The following is a 23381-nucleotide window of genomic DNA, read 5'->3' as shown; positions in this document are numbered from 1 at the left end:
TTGTAAAGACTATGGGAATGGAGATTTAATCGATGGAATGGACCTATTGCTGTACCAAAAACATTTCTTTTACTTGGACTCTAATTGTAAACATGTTTACAGACAGGACCGACGACCAAAAAAACTTACTTCTCACACAAACTTTCCATTGCATCAAGTTGCCTACTTCCATAATGGCTTCTTTCTTGAATTTCCACTGAACATTCGCATGTGTTTTTCGTCTGCATTCCATGAACTTGTTTACACAAACATTTTTGTTTTACCTCTCTAGTCAAGACTTTATATCCTTTGTATATATCGTTTGCCTATCATTCGTCGCATTTTTTGCTTCTTCCAAGCCGTAGCTTTTCGTTTTATCAACAAACTTCCATAATCCTTCATTCCATCATGCTTTATATTTCCTTTCTTAACCTAAAACTGCAGTGCCACATATCATCCTGGTAGCATCTGCTTGTGCACTTTTCATCTACCTCCACACCACTTCAAACCCAGATAAATACTGTTTCACTGGATTCAGCTATCAATCAACTTTTATTGGTTTTGTTAGGTTTTTACAACTTTCATATTTGAACTTTTCTATTTCTATCCTCTTAATGTTTTCCTTCAAATGTATAGTTGCTTACTCTGAATACCACTAACGTGTGGTCGAACAAAAAAACCGTTTCATAGACTACATCATTACCTACACGATCCATCATGCTGTATTTTTACTAGAAATACATCAGTCAAGCACCTGTTCGCCTTGTCTTGTCTGTACCTACAACAAGTATATTTCTTGAGATTTTTTTTATGCCGAAAACATGTATCTTTAGTTCTCAGGTCCACTGGTGCACACATTCCACATATTTCCTCACGATCATCATTCTCAGGTGGGATCCACGTCTCGCATCTACTATGGAAAGTGGTTCCATGGTATTTACTTTCCTGTGAGCTGGTGTGCAGAGGAGGAGGATTGTTGCCCAACCTCAACTTCACAAGCGAGAGAAAAAAAAAGGAAGATAAAAAAGGCAGAGACACCCAGTTGCCTGAGGTAGATCTGGTTCAGTTTTTCTTTAAAAAAAAAATCGGGAATTGGAGACAGAGAAAAAAAAGCATCGAAAGGCTTTCACTCTTAGACGAAATCGAGAAAAATCTGGGATCTCCCATCAGCCGATGGCCCTTCAAATGGTCAACATTGTGATAGATTTTCAAATCATCATCTTTATATTAATTTCTATGGTTCAAACATAACTTAAACAAAAAGAACATGGCTATGATAGCATATGCATCAACCTGACTCTTCCGAGTTTTCAAACATATCCAACACAGACTCGCTCAGACAGGAAGATTTTTACGATGGACCACATCGCCGAGCAAACCAGACTCAGTCGATCTTTTTTTGAACAGTTGCCACGATGGAGGTTCAGTTCACGGAAGCCTGGGCTGGCTTAGGCGCACTTCTGTCAAGGTGAGTGAACCCTCAGGGCTGCAGGAAGACCTCACCCCATACCAGTTTGTCGTCGTCGTCGTTCTCCTCCTGTTTTCGTTTACCCACAATTCGTCGGATAACACGGCGTGTCGCCGTCCACACCCGCTGACGCCTCCACTGTGGCTAGCGATTGTAAACACTCGACTCTCCTCCCTCTGTCCGATGCATTCTTGGAAGAAATTTAGCTCCAACGAAAGAACAGTCCAGTGAAATATCTCGATAACCTCGTGTGCACGACAGTAACGGCCCTTGGGCACGACAGTGCGTACACGTGCGATGGCCTGTGGCCTTTGATCTGACCACTTAAAAGTCCAGGTCAAAAGGTCGCATCGTCATACCCAAGGATCGTACTGTCGTGTTCATGGTTGAGCCGACGTATTCAAAAGGTTTAAAGTTATGTAACTTTCGTCTTCATGGTTTTCTGATTTATACGTGTATTTTAATATTCAAAAGAAATCGAGATGTGATAATTCTCTGCTGTATGAAATTTTTGTTGGTAACGCTCGCTGTAACACCAGTTATTGGCTCCGGTAAACGATTGGCATCTATCACTGTGAGCTAGCAGCGAGCCCCAGCCTAGTATTATACCACGGTTTATGATATATAATCACTTAGGGTTGAGTTGTCTTAGTCATCACCAGCTCAACCTGAATTATGACACGGATCTATTACGGGAAAGAAAAGCTTCAAAGTTTTTTCGTTTTTCTTTTGTTTTGTTTTTTTCTTTACGTATATTCCCGCGGCATAGACTTTCCGTTGCTTCACTTCGTTTCTCTTTTCACTCCGTGCGAAGTGTGGTCGTAGTTTTGTATCTAATTACCGGGCAACATAAGAATAACAACGACTTGTTTGAACGTACGCAATTAACTTTTAATGACCATCCGTTGTTAAAGACACACGTAAGAGCCAGCTCAAAGAGTTTACAGGTTGTTGTTGGATCTAATGACGTTAGACAATTAGCTGGTCATTAAACTAGATCTATTAACTATAGGTCAAGAAAACCATGCAGGGTACTTATTGTGTTTATGACCTTCACCAATGCACGACAATGCGAAAGACCTAAACGAAACAGAGTGCTTTGAGGAACTGGGAGTGGATGTGTTAGCGAAAGGAACCATTGGAGCTAATGTGGGTCACACCGTTAAGAGAAAGCAAAGGTCCTGGGCGTGTTGAGAGAGAGAGAGAGAGAGAGAGAGAGAGAGAGAGAGAGAGAGAGAGAGAGAGAGAGAGAGAGGTGTGTGTAGGAAGGAAAAGTCTAATGTTCAGAAAGGATAAAGATGTATGATAATTTCTGAAGCAGTGACTGTGTATTGGGTCTTGATTACAAGGGATAGGAAGAGGGAGGGAGTCCTGTGAAGGAACAGCCTAGGTATGGAGCGCCAGTAATGGATCGCTGGAAATGAAAAACCAAGGAACGATTTGTAACGAGATGAGACCGAACCGTTTGAGAAGTAACGATGTCAAAGGGAAGTAAGTGTGGTACTGACAGAAGTCTATAACTGAGGTAACCGACCAAAGTGATGCTGAAATGGTCTGGGTATAGGGAGGCGGGGTGAGTGAAGAGAGATGGACAAAGAGCGGAAGGAGCAACGAGAAGGGGAAGACTGCAGAGGAGATAAATAGAAGGAGTAAATTGGGAGGTTGTGAGTACCGTAACTGGATGTATAGAACGTCCATAACAATGGCAACTGAATGAAAAATGCGAAAGAGTAAAGGAGAAGGAACTTTCATTTAATGCCTGTAATTACACTAAGTAAAATACCTTCCTTGATGTCTATAAATTCTATTATAATTTGCACTCTCTGTAATATGATGACTCAACCCTCCACGAACCATTGAGATTACTTTCTCTTACCATCCCTCCCTCCTTTTGTGAGATATGATATCAGAAGTTAAGATTATCTTTCAAAATGGTTGGATGAAAATCATTATAAACTAAGAAGGTTTATACAGATATGGATTGCATAGGAGGATCCAATTTGATGCAACAACAATTTCATGCTTGCGCCGTTCATCGCTTATGAAACCCAATGATATACCCTAGCCATCAATCATGGCTTTTGGAGCAGATACTTCTTGTCTCAGAATAACTCAAAGCTACCCCCAGCAAGTTGCGAGGAAGATGGATCCAAAATGATATGCAAGTCTTGGAAATTGTGGCATCAAGTCGGGCACTGCCAGGACCTGGAAACTGGAAGTTAAATTCTTTTGAAAAGATAATAAAAAGCATAAAAATGAGTTTATGACTACGGCTCTTGAGAGGCAGACAAACTTGCGAGGCAAGTAATAGGTGGTGTAAGATCAACTTTCGGAAACGTAAAAGTCGACGAGAGTCTTCAGATTGCCTCATACGTATAGAATTCAATTTTGCTTTTAGATCGGAGGACGACTTTTTTTGGATATATTTCATATGTCCAGTGAGAGGGAGGGATTTAATATGAAATCTGTTGACAATGAAGGAAATTAAAAAAAAAAAAAGAAAGAAGAAATCGTGTAAGGCAGAAAATTATTTTCAGAAAATGGTTTATATCATTATCTGGCCATCGCCTTACACTAGACGGTTCTCTCCGAAAGTGAACCTGAAAATAAATCAAAGGCACACCATTGCTTACAGGTAGCAGCAATCACTAAGTTAATCTGGACTGATCTTCACGTCAATGAACTGCATCTTATATTGTTGTTAAAGACATTTAGAAACGTAATTTCATTTCATAAGCAGAAAGACGTTCATATTCACTAACAGTGTAGTTTACGAATCGTTATCAGACAATACCAAAAAAAAATAAATACTTTGCGATCCGGGCAGAGCACTATTTTTCACACGGATAAGAATAATGTTCATCATCTTCAAAACAAGCCGACATTTACTAAAAGACTCGAGCAGACACTCGCATCTATGACTATGAATGTTACCGACCTAACAAGAGAGAAGGCACATAGGTTGTCTGACGGAAAGCTCCACATAGTTGGTTTAACGATACGATGAAGCTGGACTCTTTACTGCTAATCTATCGATAAATGATGATGGTGTCAAATTCAGTTCGTTCGAACTGCGAAACCGCCTTCAAACCGTAGTCCTTACCATACATAAAAAACATACTGGGAAGATAAATCTCATCATGATGTATAGATATGACCTGAAACAATCATTATTGAGAAATGATAATAAAGCAATTTGTCGGGAAAATTAACGATATATTACTGAGGATCGTTTTACAAAAGAGCAAAAAACTTGATGAAGCTTTCACCTCATTTCCAAAAACCTCGAACAAAATTCTCCCAGATCCGTATTTCTTAAAACCTTCCTCCAAACTGTTTTCAATAAACATTAAGAGTGACTATTATATCTATAGACGTTACTTGTTCGTAAAAGGCAAGACACTATTGCATTCTTAGTATCGCTTCCTTTATCCTATGGGCTTAGCCTTCTATCTATTACTGAGTAGACACCATTTGCTTTCTTAACCCATTCCAGAAGTCGAATAAAACAATAACATTTGGATTATCAGTTTTATTGTATACATTTTTTTTCACATAAGATACAGTGTATCTTATATGGTATAAGAGGGGAAGATAGTGTTATTAATTGCTAAATGTGTTTATGATAGGTGAACAAATTTTCATGAAAACAAGAATATTTATATATATATATATATATATATATATATATATATATATATATATATATATATATATATATATATATATATATATATATATACCCTAAAGCATATACATGCAATAATAAGTAGTGAACGCCTAAATATGTATCAAAATCATATAATAAGAATCAAGTGTAATACGTTCAGTTTGCTTTCAGGAAACACAGCTTGAGGCGTAACCATCATATTCATTAATCTTAAACCATTAAAAACACAAATATGTAGAATCCATCACGTTACGTTCGCTCTTGTACAAAAGTTAAACAATAGTATATCATCTGCTTGTATTTACATAAGCTGATAAAGAAGTCCATAGTTGCAGCAAAAGGTTCACTTGCCACGTAACATGGTATCAAATGCCATTAACAAACAACTCAAGTATTCCGAAGGATAACGCTGGCTAGCAGACAATGATGGAGGTGTTTGAGATGATGATGGTTTAAGTCAGTTCCAAGCACAGTATACAATTATACCAAATGATGTTCAATAGTTATGTCAGTTTGAGATCTTACATCGACTGCTCTTGCTTAAATGCAGTGTAGATACAAGTTACTAACAACAGAATGATTGGTGGTTGATGTTACGTTGATGTTATTTACAACTACACAATGGTGAAGAACAGGATTGATCAAGTTATGCCAATGACAAGCATAGTATACGAATTATCTATCACAAATCTAAAACCAAAACTACAAGCTACAAGCACAGTAAACTAAGCACTGACTGTCTTTTAATTATAAGCACAGTAAATCAATACTGAAGTCACTTAAAAGGATGAGGAACCAGCAATGATATACTTCACAAGGAACGTATCAACAACGGTAAAGTAGTGACATTCAAAAGCCTTTTTTCTAAATTACTAGTGACGGTTCTGGGTGTAGAGCAAGCATTCACAGTAACAGATTCATGCAAGTGGATACACAATATTTGCTCCCGAAGCCACTAACTGTATCTTGCCTCAGTTCTCAATAGATTCTAAGAGCATTAGAACACAGATATTCAAGTGTTTCTTAAGGTTCGCCAGATCTCACTAATCTTAATCTAACACCTATTTTTTGTCTGTGTCAGGGCTATTCTCCAGTCTGTCCTCCTCCTCTCGTTACGTATAATGTTCATTGGGTTTCTTACAGTCAGATACTGAGGACTTTTGAGGTAGGTTAAGAAGCATTCACATTACGTACTTCCTCATGGAGTGATGAATGTAATGCGTAAAACGCCCAGTTGAGTAGCCACGGAGTGGTAACTTATACTTCAAACTTCAGCGGTGAATTAGGCAATACTGAAACCGGTCCAGCATGAGCCTTAACGGGTTTACAGGTTCGAAAACAGCAAAAAGCTGTAACGATTTAACGAAGAGATGAATGTGCTAGAGGCGAAGCACGTGCATCATGAGAAGAGCTTTAGTCTACTTTATCTATAAATGAAAAGAATTTCTCAGCAGACTTGGGAATCTATGATCGCTTAACACTCACGTATATCCCGGTCAACTCTTATCATCAAGATTTCATCCATTTCTACCAAATTCGTTTGCTACGATTATTAGAATCTCCACACGAAGCTCGTGGGATACAAAAAAGTATCCGTTAACCCTTGAAGAATAACAAATGCAAAATTTAGCCTCCGTCCATTCAAATCTGTTCCACCTGAGCCATGTAGACAAAACGGGAGTGGACGACATTTAACACGGGGGAAAAAGAAATATCCAAACGTATATCATATTCAAATAACCTAAAGCACCTGAGTGTAGATCGATTTGTGAATCATTAATTCTAATCAGACGATAAAAACACAATCATTTGGTCTGTTGATATTACCCAAATACTTCTGTGTCTCACTGAGTTCTGTGGTACATAGAACATAGATTATGCTATACGATGATGGCTCAGAAGCTGTCAACTAGAGACGAAGGAATTTCACAGGGAATCCTGCCAAACAAGAAAGGGCGGTGAGGAAGCCTGGGTAATGGCAGGTGCCCAGCGAGCACCAGGTGCGGGTGGCCAATTTTCCTCTCACACACACGCACGGCCTCTCAACCTCCCCGCTTCGTCAAGTCTTCCAGCAGGCCCAGAGCGGGAGGCAGCACTGCACACACCCGTATGTGAGGAAGCAGTCGACACATTGCTGTGTTTATCACAGGCTACATCTACAGGTGTACCAATGAATGCCTCAGTTCCTTCACTCTTGGATACGTCACTGAACATACCATTGGGTATACTTCCTGGTATACTACGCGATATATTTGTGGTTACACCCAAAGACACTCCGCTTCTTACATCACTGGACACAGCAGATGATGCCTGACGTGCAAGACTGTGTGACACACCGGATGACATTCCATTCGAAGAGATATGGAAATGTACTCTCGATACCCTATTAGTCAGTCCTTTTCCCATAGCATTTGCCTGAAGAAAAGAAAAATAATATAAAAGAAAACGTTGTGAAATAATTGGTACCTGTGACTTAAAAAGAAAAGAAAGTGCACGATAATAAGCGAATCGTAATATATGACACATTCTACATATTGTAGATATTAACCTAGTCATTTCCAAATCTTTATCAACGATTGAAAAGTTCTCGTATCAATAAGGATTCAATATCAAGGTGATTAACAGCTAAATTTATTATTGATCATTTGAGAAAACGAATTAGAATTTGCGATACGTCTTACCTGACGCATACCCCGCTTGCGGTACGCCCTGATGTAGAAGTCAGTGAACAGGACCAGAAACAGGAGCGCCATGACGCTCACCCAGGCCAGAAGAACGGAAGGCACCCCACAGTCCACGAACACGACCTGATGATGATGACCACTGGAGGTGAATCTCTCTCTCTCTCTCTCTCTCTCTCTCTCTCTCTCTCTCTCTCTCTCTCTCTCTCTCTCTCTCTCTCCACTTTTTTTTTCTCACGCCCAATATGATACATGATTATCAATTGTCAGACACTGTAATCACTACAGATTTCTTGAGGGGGTGGGTGAATATATATGAGCCTTAATTTTTAGATAAAGATAGAGCGATCATCCATCCAAATCGTGACACTCACCCACACACGGGTCGACCAGTGTGCCGGTAACAACACCCGAGGAAAACACAACACAATGATCTATACTAGTCATAGCTAATACAGGCTAAACTCCCGCCAGATGTTGTCTCAACAAATATTTATGCAATAGATTCATTCATCATTCTGTCTCTGGTTGAAGAGCCATTTTGTAAACGACGCATTATAAAGCCCCTACAACTGTTATGTAGACTTGGACGAGAACATACACCACCGTCGATATTCTCATATTAATAACAATGATTCTGAGTCTTTTGGGGGAATAATGCTACGAATATGATGGATAACTTTTACGTTCATTTTACAAGACTAGATATTAACCCAAGAAATATCATATCATTAAATCACTTCATGTGATAACGTTCATAAAAGGCAAGATTCTGTTTCACAAGACTAGATATCAAACCAAGAAATATCATATCATTAAATCACTTCATGCGATAACGTTCATAGAGAGCAAGATTCTGTTTTTTTTTCCGCCCAAGTAAACATGTATAAGGTTCTCTCGCACCAAGTCATCAAATGGAAGCTTCCGGTGAAACACGTGTGCGTCTGAAGGAAAAACAGGTCTCATTTTCAAACTGGTTTGAGGTACATGATTTCCAACAGAATCGTGTACGCGACTTTTGATCTTAACATGCGATTCTTGAGAATCCATGACCAAGAAGTAACTTACAAAAGTTATGATTTCATTTGATAAGAATATGTTAGAAAATGTGATAATTTTCGAGTATATTCATTCTCTTTTTTAGAATAAAATTAGATTAGATGATGCTTCTTGTATGAGGACGGGAATAGTGCCTCGTCATGGAGAAACAGTGTGTCTTCGAGACTCACCATGAAGTTCTGGAGGATCACGACGGAGAACTGGACGATCTGGAGGCTGGTGAGGTACTTCTTCCACCAGAGGTATGGCCGGACGCGGGGACCCATGGCTGCCAGCAGGTAGTATGTATACATCACCGTGTGGACGAAGGAGTTGAGGAGGAAGGTGAGGGTGGTGTGGCCTCCTGAAAGTTACAGTCATCAGTAGAGTTTAACAAGTATAGCAATGATGTAAATTCTGTGAATTTTCATTAAAGAATATACGTTGAATATGCACGACCGCTCCCTGCACAATTCACCACAGATGCGCGTCATACTTGCACAAATACACCACAGATGCGCGTCATACTTGCACAAATACACCACAGATGCGCGTCATACTTGCACAAATACACCACAGATGCGCGTCATACTTGCACAAATACACCACAGATGCGTGTCATACTTGCACAAATACGCCACAGATGTAAAACACGCTCCCAGGCAGATGCACAGCACGAGACACTCACCGGAGTAATATCGGATGCCATACCACATGCAGACAGGCATGAGGGCGTGGTGGCACACATGCAGCAGCGACACGTGTTCGTACTTCTTGTGCAAAACGAAGAACACCTGAACAACCAGGAGGGGAGGGGAGGAAACCAGTGTATAGCATAACTTGTGGTTTTAAAAGCTATTTTGTTATGGCTCAGATTTAACCACAGCCAAGAAAAACTCAACATTTCTAAGTGGGGGAAAAAAAAAAAAAGAGAACGATATATTTCAGACAGTATTGTTGCGAACATTTGGTCATGATTATAGAAATGGCTAGCATCGTTCTTCACCTACTTATAAGTTAATGTTTTAGTTACTGAAAATGAAATATACTCTTATACCCAGGCCACACACTACTGACCGTGTCGATAAAGTCCACGAACTTGGAGACGAGGTACCAGTATCCAGCGTGAACCATCTGGAATAGGAGATCAAAACCCAATGATGAATACTGGGAGAAGAGAGAGAACATTCATGTCTTATTTCAAGTCTTTTGTTGGTTTTCATTTCTACTGAAGTTCAGGCACTACGTAAACCAAAAAGAAAAAAAAACTTTCATATAAAATTGAAATGCTCATTAATGCATGTGTATTACGTACACTTAAAAATGCGCATATGCATGTGGGATAGATCTCAAAACGTCATTGACAAAGCTTATATAAGCGACTACTCTTAAAACTTGGGTGGACTCAGGCCACTGACTCAAGATAGAGCACATCAAAAGGTCTTTCCATTCTCAGATGAAGTGATGGAAGTGAGAGGCAGGACCAAGACATGATCCTGGGGATGTATATGCTGTCGATGCTTGCAAAAGTCCATGTGAAAAACCTTATTGGTTATCATCGAATAATCTGCATCTGTGTTGCCTGTTCATGTAACACATGTATATCTGATGCAAACCTGCATATTTGTCTATTGTTACTAAACTCCATTCCACTCTCCATGGATTGGATCAAGTGCATTAGTCTCCATGGATTGGATCAAGTGCATTAGTCTCCATGGAGTGGATCAAGTGCATTAGTCTCCATGGAGTGGATCAAGTGCATTAGTCTCCATGGAGTGGATCAAGTGCATTAGTCTCCATGGAGTGGATCAAGTGCATTAGTCTCCATGGAGTGGATCAAGTGCATTAGTCTCCATGGAGTGGATCAAGTGCATTAGTCTCCATGGAGTGGATCAAGTGCATTAGTCTCCATGGAGTGGATCAAGTGCATTACAGTCACATTACCTTTTGTGAGAATTAATTTTACAAAACTCAAGCCTCAAGTCCCTTAACCTTGCAGGCTAGCAAACGGCAGGGCCAAAATTAGCAACCTAGGGTTACCCAGCTACACAGATATTATAACCCTACCAACTTAAATCTAACGACCATCTTGTACATAAAGTAAATCCTCGTACAATATCATTTTTCCCCCTATCACTTGTTCATTAGTTCATTCGTCCGTCGCTCCCAAGGAGAATCATGTATAAGAAATTGCCACTGAACAGGACGGTACGACCTTTATAAGCTATTATGGCTTAACCTTCAACCTGGCCTCCTGGAACAGGTCACGCCAGCTAACTCTAAGGTCATACCGTCGTACCTTCGCGTTAAAGGTGGCACCGTCGTGTTCAAAAGACATTAATCGGTATAATCTGGCGTGAAAGCGAACGACGACGTAATCATACTGTCGCTAGGTAATGAACACCATCATTAATAAGCATTAATCCCTTCGTAGTTTTAACACGACAGCGAGAGAGAGAGAGAAATAACGACAAAGAAATTCGATGTTTGAAATAGTTACCCTTCAATTTGTATGTTCTCTATCATCAGTATTTGCACTTGCAAAAGACAATATGATTATATTTATAGACGTTCAGCTCACGACTTACCCTGACTGCTTGTGGGTTGTAGGAGAAGTCACATTTCTGACACAAGAAGGAGTAAGTTCCGAACCAGCCACCCATCCCTGACTGGAGACAGCAGGAGAAATATATAAATAAGGAGATGTATCAGAGAGATTTTTGTTAACATTACACATGATCTAATCTATTGATTATAGTTTATGTGATATAAATGCTAACCAAGGTGCTAAGCTGATAGTAAAAAACGCAACTTAAGCTTCGAACGGATTTCATCTTGGTTGATATACAAGGTTAAGCTGACTAAATATAGCAACCGTAAACAGTGTTTTCCAGCCGGGCGTCATTTAACAGTGGTTTATGTAAATTAAAAAAAAAAAAAAAAGCCTTTCATTCTTTTATCTTTTAGTTAAGAGTCGTTTTTTGCATGGAGTATCAGTTAATATTATCTTCCAACTCAACCATGACCAAAAAATAATAACCTTTTCTTTTTTTTTTTTTTTCTTCTTCTATTTTCACTTGTATATGTCATCAGGGATGGTGTACTAAGCTACTGTACTCACCTCCCAGAATATCCAGGCTGAAAAGACGACTTGAAAGGCATTGTAGGTCATCATGACAGCCCTGAGGCCCTTGAAGGGCTCCCTGTTGGTCATGTAGAGAGGACCCCACCAGGTGAGGGAGGCTACGTACAGGAGGCAGGCGGCGATGGTGGGTAGCGGTGAGCTCATCAGGAGCCACGAGTTCTGGCGAGGGTCCGGCACCAGCTGGCTGGCCACTGTCTGGTTCCCATACACCAGACTCACCAAGATGAGCAGACCCACCCACTTCCCCGTGGTCCTCAAGTCTTGCAGCCTCTCTATCGGAAGTCAAGAGAGTATAGGGAACTTCCCGAGATTCATATAAGATCATTCAAGTCAATAGATTCATATGAAATCATTCAACAGTGATTAAATATACAATTCTGTCCATTTATGAAACATACGTTAAGACTGGAATCTGTCGGTAAATGCTCGTTGGAATGAAGTAATTCATCATTAATCTACATAGTACACACATTCACCTTATACAGCACATTACACTTAATCTAACACAAGGATCATCTTGTGCTTGTATTGGTGTCCCTAAGAACACACACACACACACACACCCGACCCGTACCAAGAACACACACCTAACCTGTGCCAGTGACAGAACACTTGATAAAGGGCTGTTATTGACAAAATCCCGTGCCAAGCTTAATCTTGGTGGATCTTCATACACACATACACTAAATTTGTCTCCGATACCGCACTGATAATGCGGTGCATATCGTCTAGGATTACTTTCATGAGAGGTGACTTACCGTATTCATTCTGCAATTAATATGATATTCTATCCTGATCATTATCGGTAGTATAAGACTCATCTTTCATTATAAATCTTTACACTTTCTCCTACCGAGACACCAACACTCTCCCCCTCAACCAGACGTCATGAAAGAATCTGGTTCTGTTCCAGACAGACATTCCACCACAGTATGACTATTGTCTCTCGTTTATAAAGTATTGGGAATATCACTCCTCGTGTCAGTACGAAGTCTCATCCATCCATCATATCTTTCGTCTCAAATCTACCAAATAAACTTTGATACAAGTGTGTGTGAAGGTAAATTCCAGTCACCAGAGGTCACATGCGCATTTCGTGGGGTTAATTAGTATTCATAGCGACAGGGGTTCCTAAACCTCACTTAACTTTAACTGGCGGCTCCTGAGGTGAAAGGCAGACAGAGAACCCAATGTTTATTACACGAGACTGCCTTTTGAAGTGAGTGTCAGTGACCCATCTTGGGCATTTCATCAACACTCTATGGTACTGTATTATGTCGCTGCACAGGATACGTCAGGACTGACGACACACATACACCCTCAGAAAGTAACTGTATTGTGAGAAAGATCGCTAAGGTCTGGCAACCCGGGTATAATCAAGGCAAGATAGATGTGTATTTTTACCTTCTTCATTGTCCTGGGAGGAGGGCTCTGGCTGCAGGCGGGGGCTGCTGCGAAGGGCATCCATCTCACGAAGGTCCTCTCCTGGAGGATGGGGGAAAAGAAGAAATGTGTTTCAAGAGATAAAGTCCAGCATCAAATAAACTGATACGCTTGGTGCATTCAAGAGGTTGCAATGTTTGTATGGGATAGAATACATTGGATCGATGTGATATACGGGGGACGATGCGCGATGAAGTTTTTTAGGACTGGCTTTGGATGGTGGACTCTGCTTTCGGTGCATCATACTCGACAGAGAGGGAGCGTATGTGAGAAAGTGACGTCATTGCTCATGTATTCCTGGTGCTACTATGTTAAAGCAGGAAACGGCACATAAGTATGAAAATAATAATAATTATCATGTGATTACTATAATCATTACTATCAAAATCATAATCATATCATTATTATCATTACTTATCATCATCATTTTACTATTATTGTTATTATTATTATCATCATTATTATTATTATTATTATTATTATTATTATTATTATTATTATTATTATTATCATTATTATTTCTCTGGGTACAGAGGAGAAAAAAATCCATTCATTTACGTCTATGTCTGGAATCCTTCCCTCCTGTATTATCATTTCCCAAAAGAAAGAACTCAAGAGAGAGGCGAGCGACATTGATTTGTCCAAGAGTTCAGTCGTGCAGTAGTAAGAATCTTTATTAGTTGTAGTAAGAGAGAAAGATCTTTATTAGTAACAGTAAGAGGGAAAGATCATTATTAGTAACAGTAAGAGAGAAAGATCTTCATTAATAGATGTAAGAGGGAAAGATCATTATTAGTAACAGTAAGAGAGAAAGATCTTCATTAATAGATGTAAGAGGGAAAGATCATTATTAGTAACAGTAAGAGAGAAAGATCTTCATTAATAAATGGAAGAGGGAAAGATCTTCATTAGTAACAGTAAGAGAGAAAGATCTTCATTAATAGATGTAAGAGGGAAAGATCATTATTAGTAACAGTAAGAGAGAAGGATCTTCATTAATAGATGTAAGAGGGAAAGATCATTATTAGTAACAGTAAGAGAGAAAGATCTTCATTAATAAATGGAAGAGGGAAAGATCTTCATTAGTAACAGTAAGAGAGAAAGATCTTTATCAGTAAGAGTAAGAAAAAAATCTTTATTAGTAACAGTAAGAGAGAGAAAGATCTTTATTGGTAAGAGTAAGAGAATTCTTTATTGGTAATAGCAAGAGAGAAAGATCTTTATTATTAGTATTAAATCTTTACACTTCACCAACTTACATAATTACCTCTGGTTAATTTTATTTTCCTGTGTCGCCTCAGCGACTAATGACACACCATCTGGTCACACTGACACCGCTACATTATCCTCTGGTCACACCATCTGGTCACACTGACTTCGCTACATTATCCTCTGGTCACACCATCTGGTCACACTGACACCGCTACATTATCCTCTGGTCACACTGACTTCGCTACATTATCCTCTGGTCACACCATCTGGTCACACTGACTTCGCTACATTATCCTCTGGTCACACCATCTGGTCACACTGACACCGCTACATTATCCTCTGGTCACACCATCTGGTCACACTGACTCCGCTACATTATCCTCTTTTGACTTTTATCTTCTTCATCTTAAAGATAAAGTCGTCATCTCAGCCGACGACCTTGTGCTGATCTTACTACCAGTGCTGCAACATGTCTTGCAAAAATGTTTATGCAATTATTCTTTCTGTTCCTCTACCATTTACGGCCAACAAGATCTTTTTTTCTTTCTTTTTGTATTTTTTTCTTCAGGTTTTCTTGTTTACTGGTACACAAAGACATTACTAGTTTTTCTGGTCGTAGTCTTGTATATATTATCAGAGTCACCACTTGGCCTCATCCCTTAAGGTTTTGCATGTCATAGCTCGCTTTTTCAGGTCTCTTTTTTTTTCGTTCTGTTTCGTTTTTTGTCTTTCATTCCCTCTTAGGTGCGTGGAAAAAAGAAGGAAGTATCATGGGACATAAAAAGTGGCCTTCAAAACACATGGGGCCATAAAAGAAGAAGAAAATAAAGGGGGGAAGGGGCTGTTGCAACGCGTGGGCCCCTGAAAAAAAGGGGGGTAAAAAAAAGAAGAGGGAGTGGAGGGAGTGGAGGGACTGTGGTTGCAAAACAAGGCAGCCTGAGCAGATACTGGAAACATACCTGGGGTTCTCTGCTGGAAAGGGCGCGCGCCTCTGTACGGAAGGGGGATTTTCCCCCCACGAAGAAGGACAGAACGTCCAGTAAAAGCAAGGCGGCCAGCCATTTGAGAGAGAGAGAGAGAGAGAGAGAGAGAGAGAGAGAGAGAGAGAGAGAGAGAGAGAGAGAGCCAAGCCAATCTTGATGACTCCCAGGACAAGCAGGGTGGGACTATAGTCCCGAGTGTGTGTGTGTGTGTGTGTGTCTGTCTGTCTGTCTGTCTGTCTGTGTGTCTGTCTCTCTGTGTATCTGTGTGTCTGTCTCTCTGTGTATCTGTGTGTCTGTCTCTCTGTGTATCTGTGTGTCTGTCTCTCTGTGTATCTGTGTGTCTGTCTCTCTGTGTATCTGTGTGTCTGTCTGTAGTGAGGGTGTTTGAGGCCAAGGGTGAACAACAAGCAAGTCAACAGGCCGCCCTGGCCACATCCGTTGCCGGGTTCCTGGTCAAGCGAGTTTGCTTTTCCACTCTTTCTCATCCTTGAAAAAAAAAAAAGACTTGAAGCAACTTTTTTTTTCATTAACATCAGGTCAGGAGAAGGATCATATTCTATCGTTTCTATTCCTCCCGAGATCGTGCAACTTTTTCTCTCGAGAAATATAGTTTTTCGTCCATTTTTGTCCCTTGCGTTTTTTTCTATCATCTAAGCTGAAAAACTGCTTTTATTTCCAGTGGCTTAGGGCACCGGTTCTCGCTTTCCCACATTGGTCCAGTGTGTCACTGCCTCCTCTACTGGTTGCACGGTCGGCTGATCTGTGAGGTTTTTTCTACAGTGGTGTTCCAGACTTTAATCTCTCCCACTGTGTGTTAGTTCTATCAATGTCAAGGTCACCTTGCCACATTGTGGCTGGTCGTATGCTCCCTGGAGATCTTGCGCACCCTGGAACGACCCTTGAGCACGGCGGTACGACCCTTGAGCGCCACGGTGGTACGACCCTTGAGCACGGTGGTACGACCCTCGAGCACGGTGATACGACCCTTGAGCACGGTGGTACGACCCTTGAGCGCCACGGTGGTACGACCCTTGAGCACGGTGGTACGACCCTTGAGCACGGCGGTACGACCCTTGAGCGCCACGGTGGTACGACCCTTGATCACGGCGGTACGACTCTTGAGCGCCACGGTACGACCCTTGAGCGCCACGGTACGACCCTAAGGCATGACCTGACACTGATAAGGACCATGTCACCCTTTTGCTGAAGGGTCGTGCTCATGGGTCGTAACGTCTTCTCTAGGAGGTTTAAACCCATCATGAGGCAAGGCTCACGTGATCAAAAGGCTGTGTCTAGAACTGGAGTGAAAATTTATGTTATAAGCAAAAGAAGTGGAGGAAGGAGGGAGGACGAGTGTGTGTAAGATATAGTATAGTGTAAAGTATTAGATATATAAAGTTGTGCCAAGCTTGTGTGTGTGTGTGTGTGTGTGTGTGTGTGTGTGTGTGTGTGTGTGTGTGTGTGTGTGTGTCTGTCTGTCTGTCTGTCTGTCTCTTTGTGTGTGTGTGTGTGTGTGTGTGTGTGTGAGTGTGTGTGTGTGGCTGGACTCTCAGAATAAGGTGTGTGTGTGTCTGTAGGCGTACGTGGGTGTGTCCGGGGGTTGCCCGAGGTAGGTGGTTGTGTGGTAACGTGTATATGCCAACAGTCTGAACCCAGAAGCAGCCAAAGGGAGAAAGCACGGGGGAGAGGAGCCACCCAGAGCCCACACCTCCATTCTTCATGATGTCAGAGACGATTTCATGCAATTCTTTGCAGGAACGAATTTCATACATGGGTGGATAGGTCGGGGCGAAGAAATTAAACCTAACGGACCATTTGTGATTATCGTACCCGAATATATATATATATATATATATATATATATATATATATATATATATATATATATATATATATATATATATATACATATCCTAAAGCACTCAAAGGAGTAGAGAAGAAGTATTTCCAAACACACTGGGAAGGGATTTCTCGTCTCTCTTCATTGGCGATTATACAAATATTTTCCAGAATGTTTCCGACGTCCTTTACGCCCATTGTTATACTTATCATCAGTCCAGCAAATGTCATGCAATACCACTAAAAACGGATCAAAAGCCTTAAGGAACTATGACTTACAAGATTTCTTCCGTATTCTTGCAAGTGTGGAAGACCGTTCGTTTAAAACTATGAAATCTTTTGTGTAAAAGTGATTTAAAACCTTATTAAGCTATTGATGCATTATTATTATTATCATAATTTTTCTTTTTGGCCTCCTTTCTCTTTCCCACCCATTTGGAACATGGATGACTGCTTGCCATATAGAGTTTCACACCGTCTGGTCTACACTGATGATTGATAAGGAGAGAGAGAGAGAGAGAGAGAGAGAGAGAGAGAGAGAGAGAGAGAGAGAGAGAGAGAGAGAGAGAGAGAGTTGGGTGTCACCCACGCCCTCATCTAAATTTACGGAGGCACTCTGGAGGTGACCAAATGTTTATGAGTCCCAGACTTACCCACCCACAGTCCACGACACCATCTGCAGCCCACCACACACTGTGAAGCAAGTGACCACAAAACATACCTCAGGCCCTCCACACACACACACACACACACACACACACACACACACACACACACACACTTCTGCAAGTCTTTTCATATTCATGAGGCTCCAAACATTCATGATACAAACTGTGAGGCTCTACATACTGTATGATGCAAATCATAAGGCTCCACACACTCCATTATGCAAACTATGAGCCTCCACACGTTTTATCATACAAACTATGAAGCTCCACAGACTCTATCATACAACTATGAGGCTCCACACACTCTATTAGACAAAATATGAGGTTCCACGCACTTTACCATACAAACTATTAGGCTCCACACACTATTATGCAAAGTATGTGGCTCCACACACTCTGTTACAAACTATGAGGCTTTACACACTCCATGATACAAACTATGAGGCTCCACACTCTCTATGTTACAAACTATGAGGCTTCACACACACACTGTGTTACAAACTGTGAGGCTCCACACCCTCTATGATGCAAACTATGAGGCTACAAACACTGATGCAAACTATGAGGCTCCACACTCTCTATGATGCAAACTATGAGGCTCCACACACTCTGTGATACAAACTATGAGGCTCCAAATATTCCATGATACAAACTATGGCACTATGAGTTTCCACATACTGTATAATGAAAATTTTGTGGCCCCATACACTCAGTGACGCACAGTATGAGGTTCCACACTTCCTAATGCAATCTATGAAGTTCCATAAACTCCATTGTACAAACTATGAGCGCCAGACACACTACAGTACAAACCTATTAGGCTCTACACAATCCATATTGCAGCTATGAGGCTCCACAACACCGCACATTGCAAACTATGAGTCTCCATACACTGTATGAGACGAGGAATGAGGCTACCTTCCAAGCAGAACTCGATCCCTTCAGAAGAACCAGTTTAGGCTCGCTAACCTGCATCACCCCCGGAGCTGAAGCAGTCCAGAAATAAAAAGCGAAGGTGTTGTCCTGCCTGGCACGAGAGGAGTTGGGTGTGGGTGTGGGTGTGGGTGTGGGTGTGGGTGTGGGTGAGTGTATAGAGACTTGTCGAGTCGTCCATATGACTTGATTAGCGTCAGCTTACTAAAGCTTTGAGGGAAGTACCAAAGAGCACCAAAGCTTACTGAGGATTTGAGGGAAGCATCAGAGAGCACTAAAGCTTACTGAGGCTTTGAGGGAAGTACCGAAGAGCACTAAAGCTTACTGAGGCTTTGAGGGAAGCATCAGAGAGCACTGAAGCTTACTGAGGCTTTGAGGGAAGCATCAGAGAGCACTAAAGCTTACCGAAGCTTTGAGGGAAGCATCAGAGAGCACTGAAGCTTACTAAGGCTTTGAGGGAAGCATCAGAGAGCACTGAAGCTTACCGAAGCTTTGAGGGAAGTACCAAAGAGCACCAAAGCTTACTGAGGCTTTGAGGGAAGCATCAGAAAGCACTAAAGCTTACCGAAGCTTTGAGGGAAGCATCAGAGAGCAGTAAAGCTTACTAAGGCTTTGAGGGAAGCATCAGAGAGCACTAAAGCTTACCGAAGCTTTGAGGGAAGCATCAGAAAGCACTAAAGCTTACCGAAGCTTTGAGGGAAGCATCAGAAAGCACTAAAGCTTACCGAAGCTTTGAGGGAAGCATCAGAAAGCACTAAAGCTTACCGAAGCTTTGAGGGAAGCATCAGAAAGCACTAAAGCTTACCGAAGCTTTGAGGGAAGCATCAGAGAGCAGTAAAGCTTACTGAGGCTTTGAGGGAAGCATCAGAGAGCACTAAAGCTTACCTGTTGCTCCGTCGATGCCAAGATCTCCAGTGGCGGCGTCTCGGCGAGGTGGGTTGTGGTCCCGCGTTGGAGGAGCGGCCCACCGCAGTCGCCAACCTGCCCACAAGAGGAGGTGACGGCGGAAGAAGCAACCGGGAGGCGGAGCTTCGACGGTCGACCCCAAAGGCACCAATAGCCTGCCAGAAGCCTTTGACGGGAATAGATGGATCACTCGGTGGAACAGATCTACTTACTTTCCCAGGGACTGGTGTATGTCAGCCTCATACACTTAAAAAAGAAAAAAAAAAAAGAGAAAAAAGAAAATTGAAAGAATATAAATGGTCCTTTCCCAAGGAACTCGGCATTACTTCTCTTTGTCCATGATGTTGGATATGCTCCATCTTACCTCCCCGAGCATATGATATATTCTTTCCTTTGATTTCTATGGAGTTTTCGTATAGGTAATTCGTGATTCTTTTGTCTATTTCGTCGGAGTTTGATGTATGGTTTACGCTGCAGTCTTGTTGATCTGATATGTCTGACATGCTGTCTCTGGAGCCGGACTTTATATGCTGTACCTGTGGCCAGACCTGACATGTTGTACCTGTAGCCAGACCTGACATGCTGTACCTGTAGCCAGACCTGACATGCTGTACCTGTAGCCAGACCTGACATGCTGTCTCTGTAGCCAGACCTGACATGCTGTCTCTGTAGCCAGACCTGACATGCTGTACCTGTGGCCTGACCTGACATGTTGTACCTGTAGCTAGACCTGACATGTTGTACCTGTAGCCAGACCTGACATGCTGTCTCTGTAGCCAGACCTAATTTGCTGTACTTATGGTGAGGTTTGGAGAAAGCTTTTTCTGCCATTAACGTGCTAACATCTCGCTGTAACTTCAAGCTGGAAGTGTATTTCTATATGAGGGACCTCGGCTTCGATTGTATGACACAAATTCTATGTTTCGCTCCGACCCTACCGATCAACACAACAGGGGGTCGAACCTCGCGCACTAGGAGAGGTAGGAGTGAGTGGCACTCTTTACCACGGATTCCGCCACTTAATCTTATTTTTTCTAGATGTTGAAGGCTCCAGACACGGAAACAAGTCCACATCAGAGCCGGGCCTTGATTGAAATATAGAGCGAATTATGAAACGGAAATAGAAAGACAAGGGAAAGTATCTACGAATTTTTTGAAAGTGAAAAACCTGTCTTTTGAAATGTGCCAGGTCATAGTTACTGGGAAACACATGAGAAGATAGACACGTCCAGAGCTTCAACGTGTAGGGAAAGAAGCAGGTATCAAGGCAAGGGCATTCCGGCGTTGCTAAGAACTCCCGACAGCTTGATATAGTCATTCGAGGATGAAGTAAAATTAGAGAGAAGAAACTAAAGGAAAACAAACAGCATGAGACGAGTTTTCGAGAGGTGTTTCTTGGCGGCAGAAGAGATCAGAAACATGGCGTTTGGTGTGGAGAAAGTAGACGAACAGACAGTTGATTTGAGGAGATGCTCCAGTAAAAGATTTTTCCTCTCTCTCTCTCTTTTAACGACGGAGGCACAAATAGGGTCATTCGTTGACGTGACGCGATGTACTGGACATGAATAGCAAGTATTTTTGCCCGTCCTTCCTCCTCTAAATTCGAAAGCTTCATGGAGGAAATAAACGTCATATTCAGAGAAGCAAAAATGTTGAAATTCAAGCAGAGAAGTCAAGGATATTTTTGTTTTTCAAAGTAAACAAAATAAATGACAAAACATCTATTCCATTTTGTAAAATGGTGCCACCCAAAAAGCCAAAGGATTTAGTCTGCAAAATAATCGTATCTTCTCATGATTTATTTTCCCTCTAGCTTTCCCGTCACTACATCTCCTTCACCAGTTCGGACATTAAACTTTTTCGTTTGAATCTATGAAGCTTCCGCCTCGAAGACTTCCCTCGACGTTACTAGGACGAGAGATCAGTAAGGAATTAGTTAGGGGTTCTCTCCTGTCATGCAAGGAAAGAACGAATAAGGAATGAACTCCTAAACTGTGTTACTCTTGAGGAAGTTTTGCCTCGGCTTCCGTTCTTGACATTGGCTTGAGAACATGTTAAGATTATTCTCTCTCTCTCTCTCTCTCTCTCTCTCTCTCTCTCTCTCTCTCTCTCTCTCTCTCTCTCTCTGTATCCAACATACCCCGATGTCTCAGGATTGTCGAAACTTTCTCATAGCGCTGGGTCCGAGGAAAACTGTGGTCAGCTCACATTAAGGACCGGTTTGTGGACAGGAGGGAGAATCGCTGGTAGTGTTATCCGTCAGAGAAAACGGTAGACGAGCAAGTACTGCTCCTGTTTCCTCAAACACCATCGTTTTACGTGACCACTTTGAGAGATTGACCAACTTTCCTCGGAATATTGCACTGGCGTATTTCCCAAGGGCGGATTTCGCAAACACGCAGAGCACAAAAGAAAAAAAAATAGGAAGGGACAGAGAACCAACGTAATCTAAAGGCAGTCTCGATGCCAGAGTATTGGATGGAACGGACAGCTCTGGAAAATATATTGTTAAACCGAAAGAACCGAAATAGGCTAAATAGCATTACCCCCATCTGTGCGAAAGGAGCATGCGACAGAGTGTTGCTAAGACTCCTTCCATCACATGTGTAGAAAGAAATTGCAAAGACGATTAAGTCTAATAGCGTAGTAGTCCCGATGGCGCCTCATAGTTGAGAATCGTGGGCCTTCTATGTAAGCGTATGGAGGAGGGAGCCTGCGGTGGAAAATGAATGCAGACCGACGTCATATGGGGTGAAGAGAGGTGCCAGAGTAATGAATAACAGGGTTAGAGAGGTGGGGTGTGGTAGTAGACGGAGTATGTTTGAGAGAGCTGAAGAGGTATGTATGGACATATGGAGAAGAAGAACGTGAAGAGAATGATTAGAAGGATGCACGTGAAGGGAACAAGGAATAGGAGATTGAGGAGAGATGGAAGAATGGAGTGTATGATGCTGTTAAATGTAGCTGATATTTGGCAAACAACTTGACGGAAATTCTTTTGTTTACAACTTAGTTTCACTAGAAATTATTGTTTATTCCTAATCACTTTAGACTTTACTAATCAAAATTCTTTGTGAAAATTTTGATACATCATTTCATACTTAACAAATTAGCTTCTTTAAATTACTAGCATATATATTTTCTTCTTGAGGAAGTCTTTCAAACAGAAAGTGATATCCTCTGACATTTCCTATATATATATATATATATATATATATATATATATATATATATATATATATATATATATATATATATATATATATATATATATATTTCACTTGAATAACGGCATTAGACACATCTCTCACGTCATGTAATTCTGAGCCTCACAGGTTTACACCTTGAAAATATAATCCATTTCAGTGTATGATTTACTCGCGTGTGACGAACTTGTTCCCTGGTAGGCATGTCAC

The 23381-nt window shown here is 41.3% G+C and overlaps 1 protein-coding gene across 1 annotated transcript; it reads right to left on the bottom strand.

Moving 5' to 3' along the window:
* Positions 1–5206: 5206 nt before the first annotated feature.
* LOC139753946 (very long chain fatty acid elongase 7-like) lies at positions 5207–20020 on the bottom strand. The gene is made up of 9 exons (XM_071670906.1): positions 19945–20020; positions 13386–13466; positions 11958–12253; positions 11425–11505; positions 9914–9970; positions 9525–9630; positions 9028–9200; positions 7799–7924; positions 5207–7532 (listed from the first exon to the last, which is right to left on the bottom strand). The coding sequence occupies exons 2-9, from the start codon at positions 13447–13449 to the stop codon at positions 7140–7142; spliced, it is 1296 nt and encodes a 431-aa protein (XP_071527007.1). The 5' UTR covers positions 13450–13466; positions 19945–20020; the 3' UTR covers positions 5207–7139.
* Between the last annotated feature and the right edge of the window lie 3361 nt (positions 20021–23381).

The sequence above is a fragment of the Panulirus ornatus genome, chromosome 16 (genome assembly GCF_036320965.1).
Source record: "Panulirus ornatus isolate Po-2019 chromosome 16, ASM3632096v1, whole genome shotgun sequence".
In the NCBI taxonomy this organism is placed as follows: Eukaryota; Metazoa; Arthropoda; class Malacostraca; order Decapoda; family Palinuridae; genus Panulirus; species Panulirus ornatus.
Note: the sequence above shows the minus strand (reverse complement) of the source record. Positions and strands in the feature narration are given on the sequence as shown.

Excerpts from the sequence above, each read along its gene's own strand:
- LOC139753946 (XM_071670906.1), bottom strand. The coding sequence starts at position 13,449 with ATGGATGCCCTTCGCAGCAGCCCCCGCCTGCAGCCAGAGCCCTCCTCC. Across the intron at positions 12,254-13,385 it reads CTCCCAGGACAATGAAGAAG|AGAGGCTGCAAGACTTGAGG; the intron begins GTAAAAATACAC and ends GACTTCCGATAG. Across the intron at positions 9,971-11,424 it reads ACAACCCACAAGCAGTCAGG|ATGGTTCACGCTGGATACTG; the intron begins GTAAGTCGTGAG and ends CTCCTATTCCAG.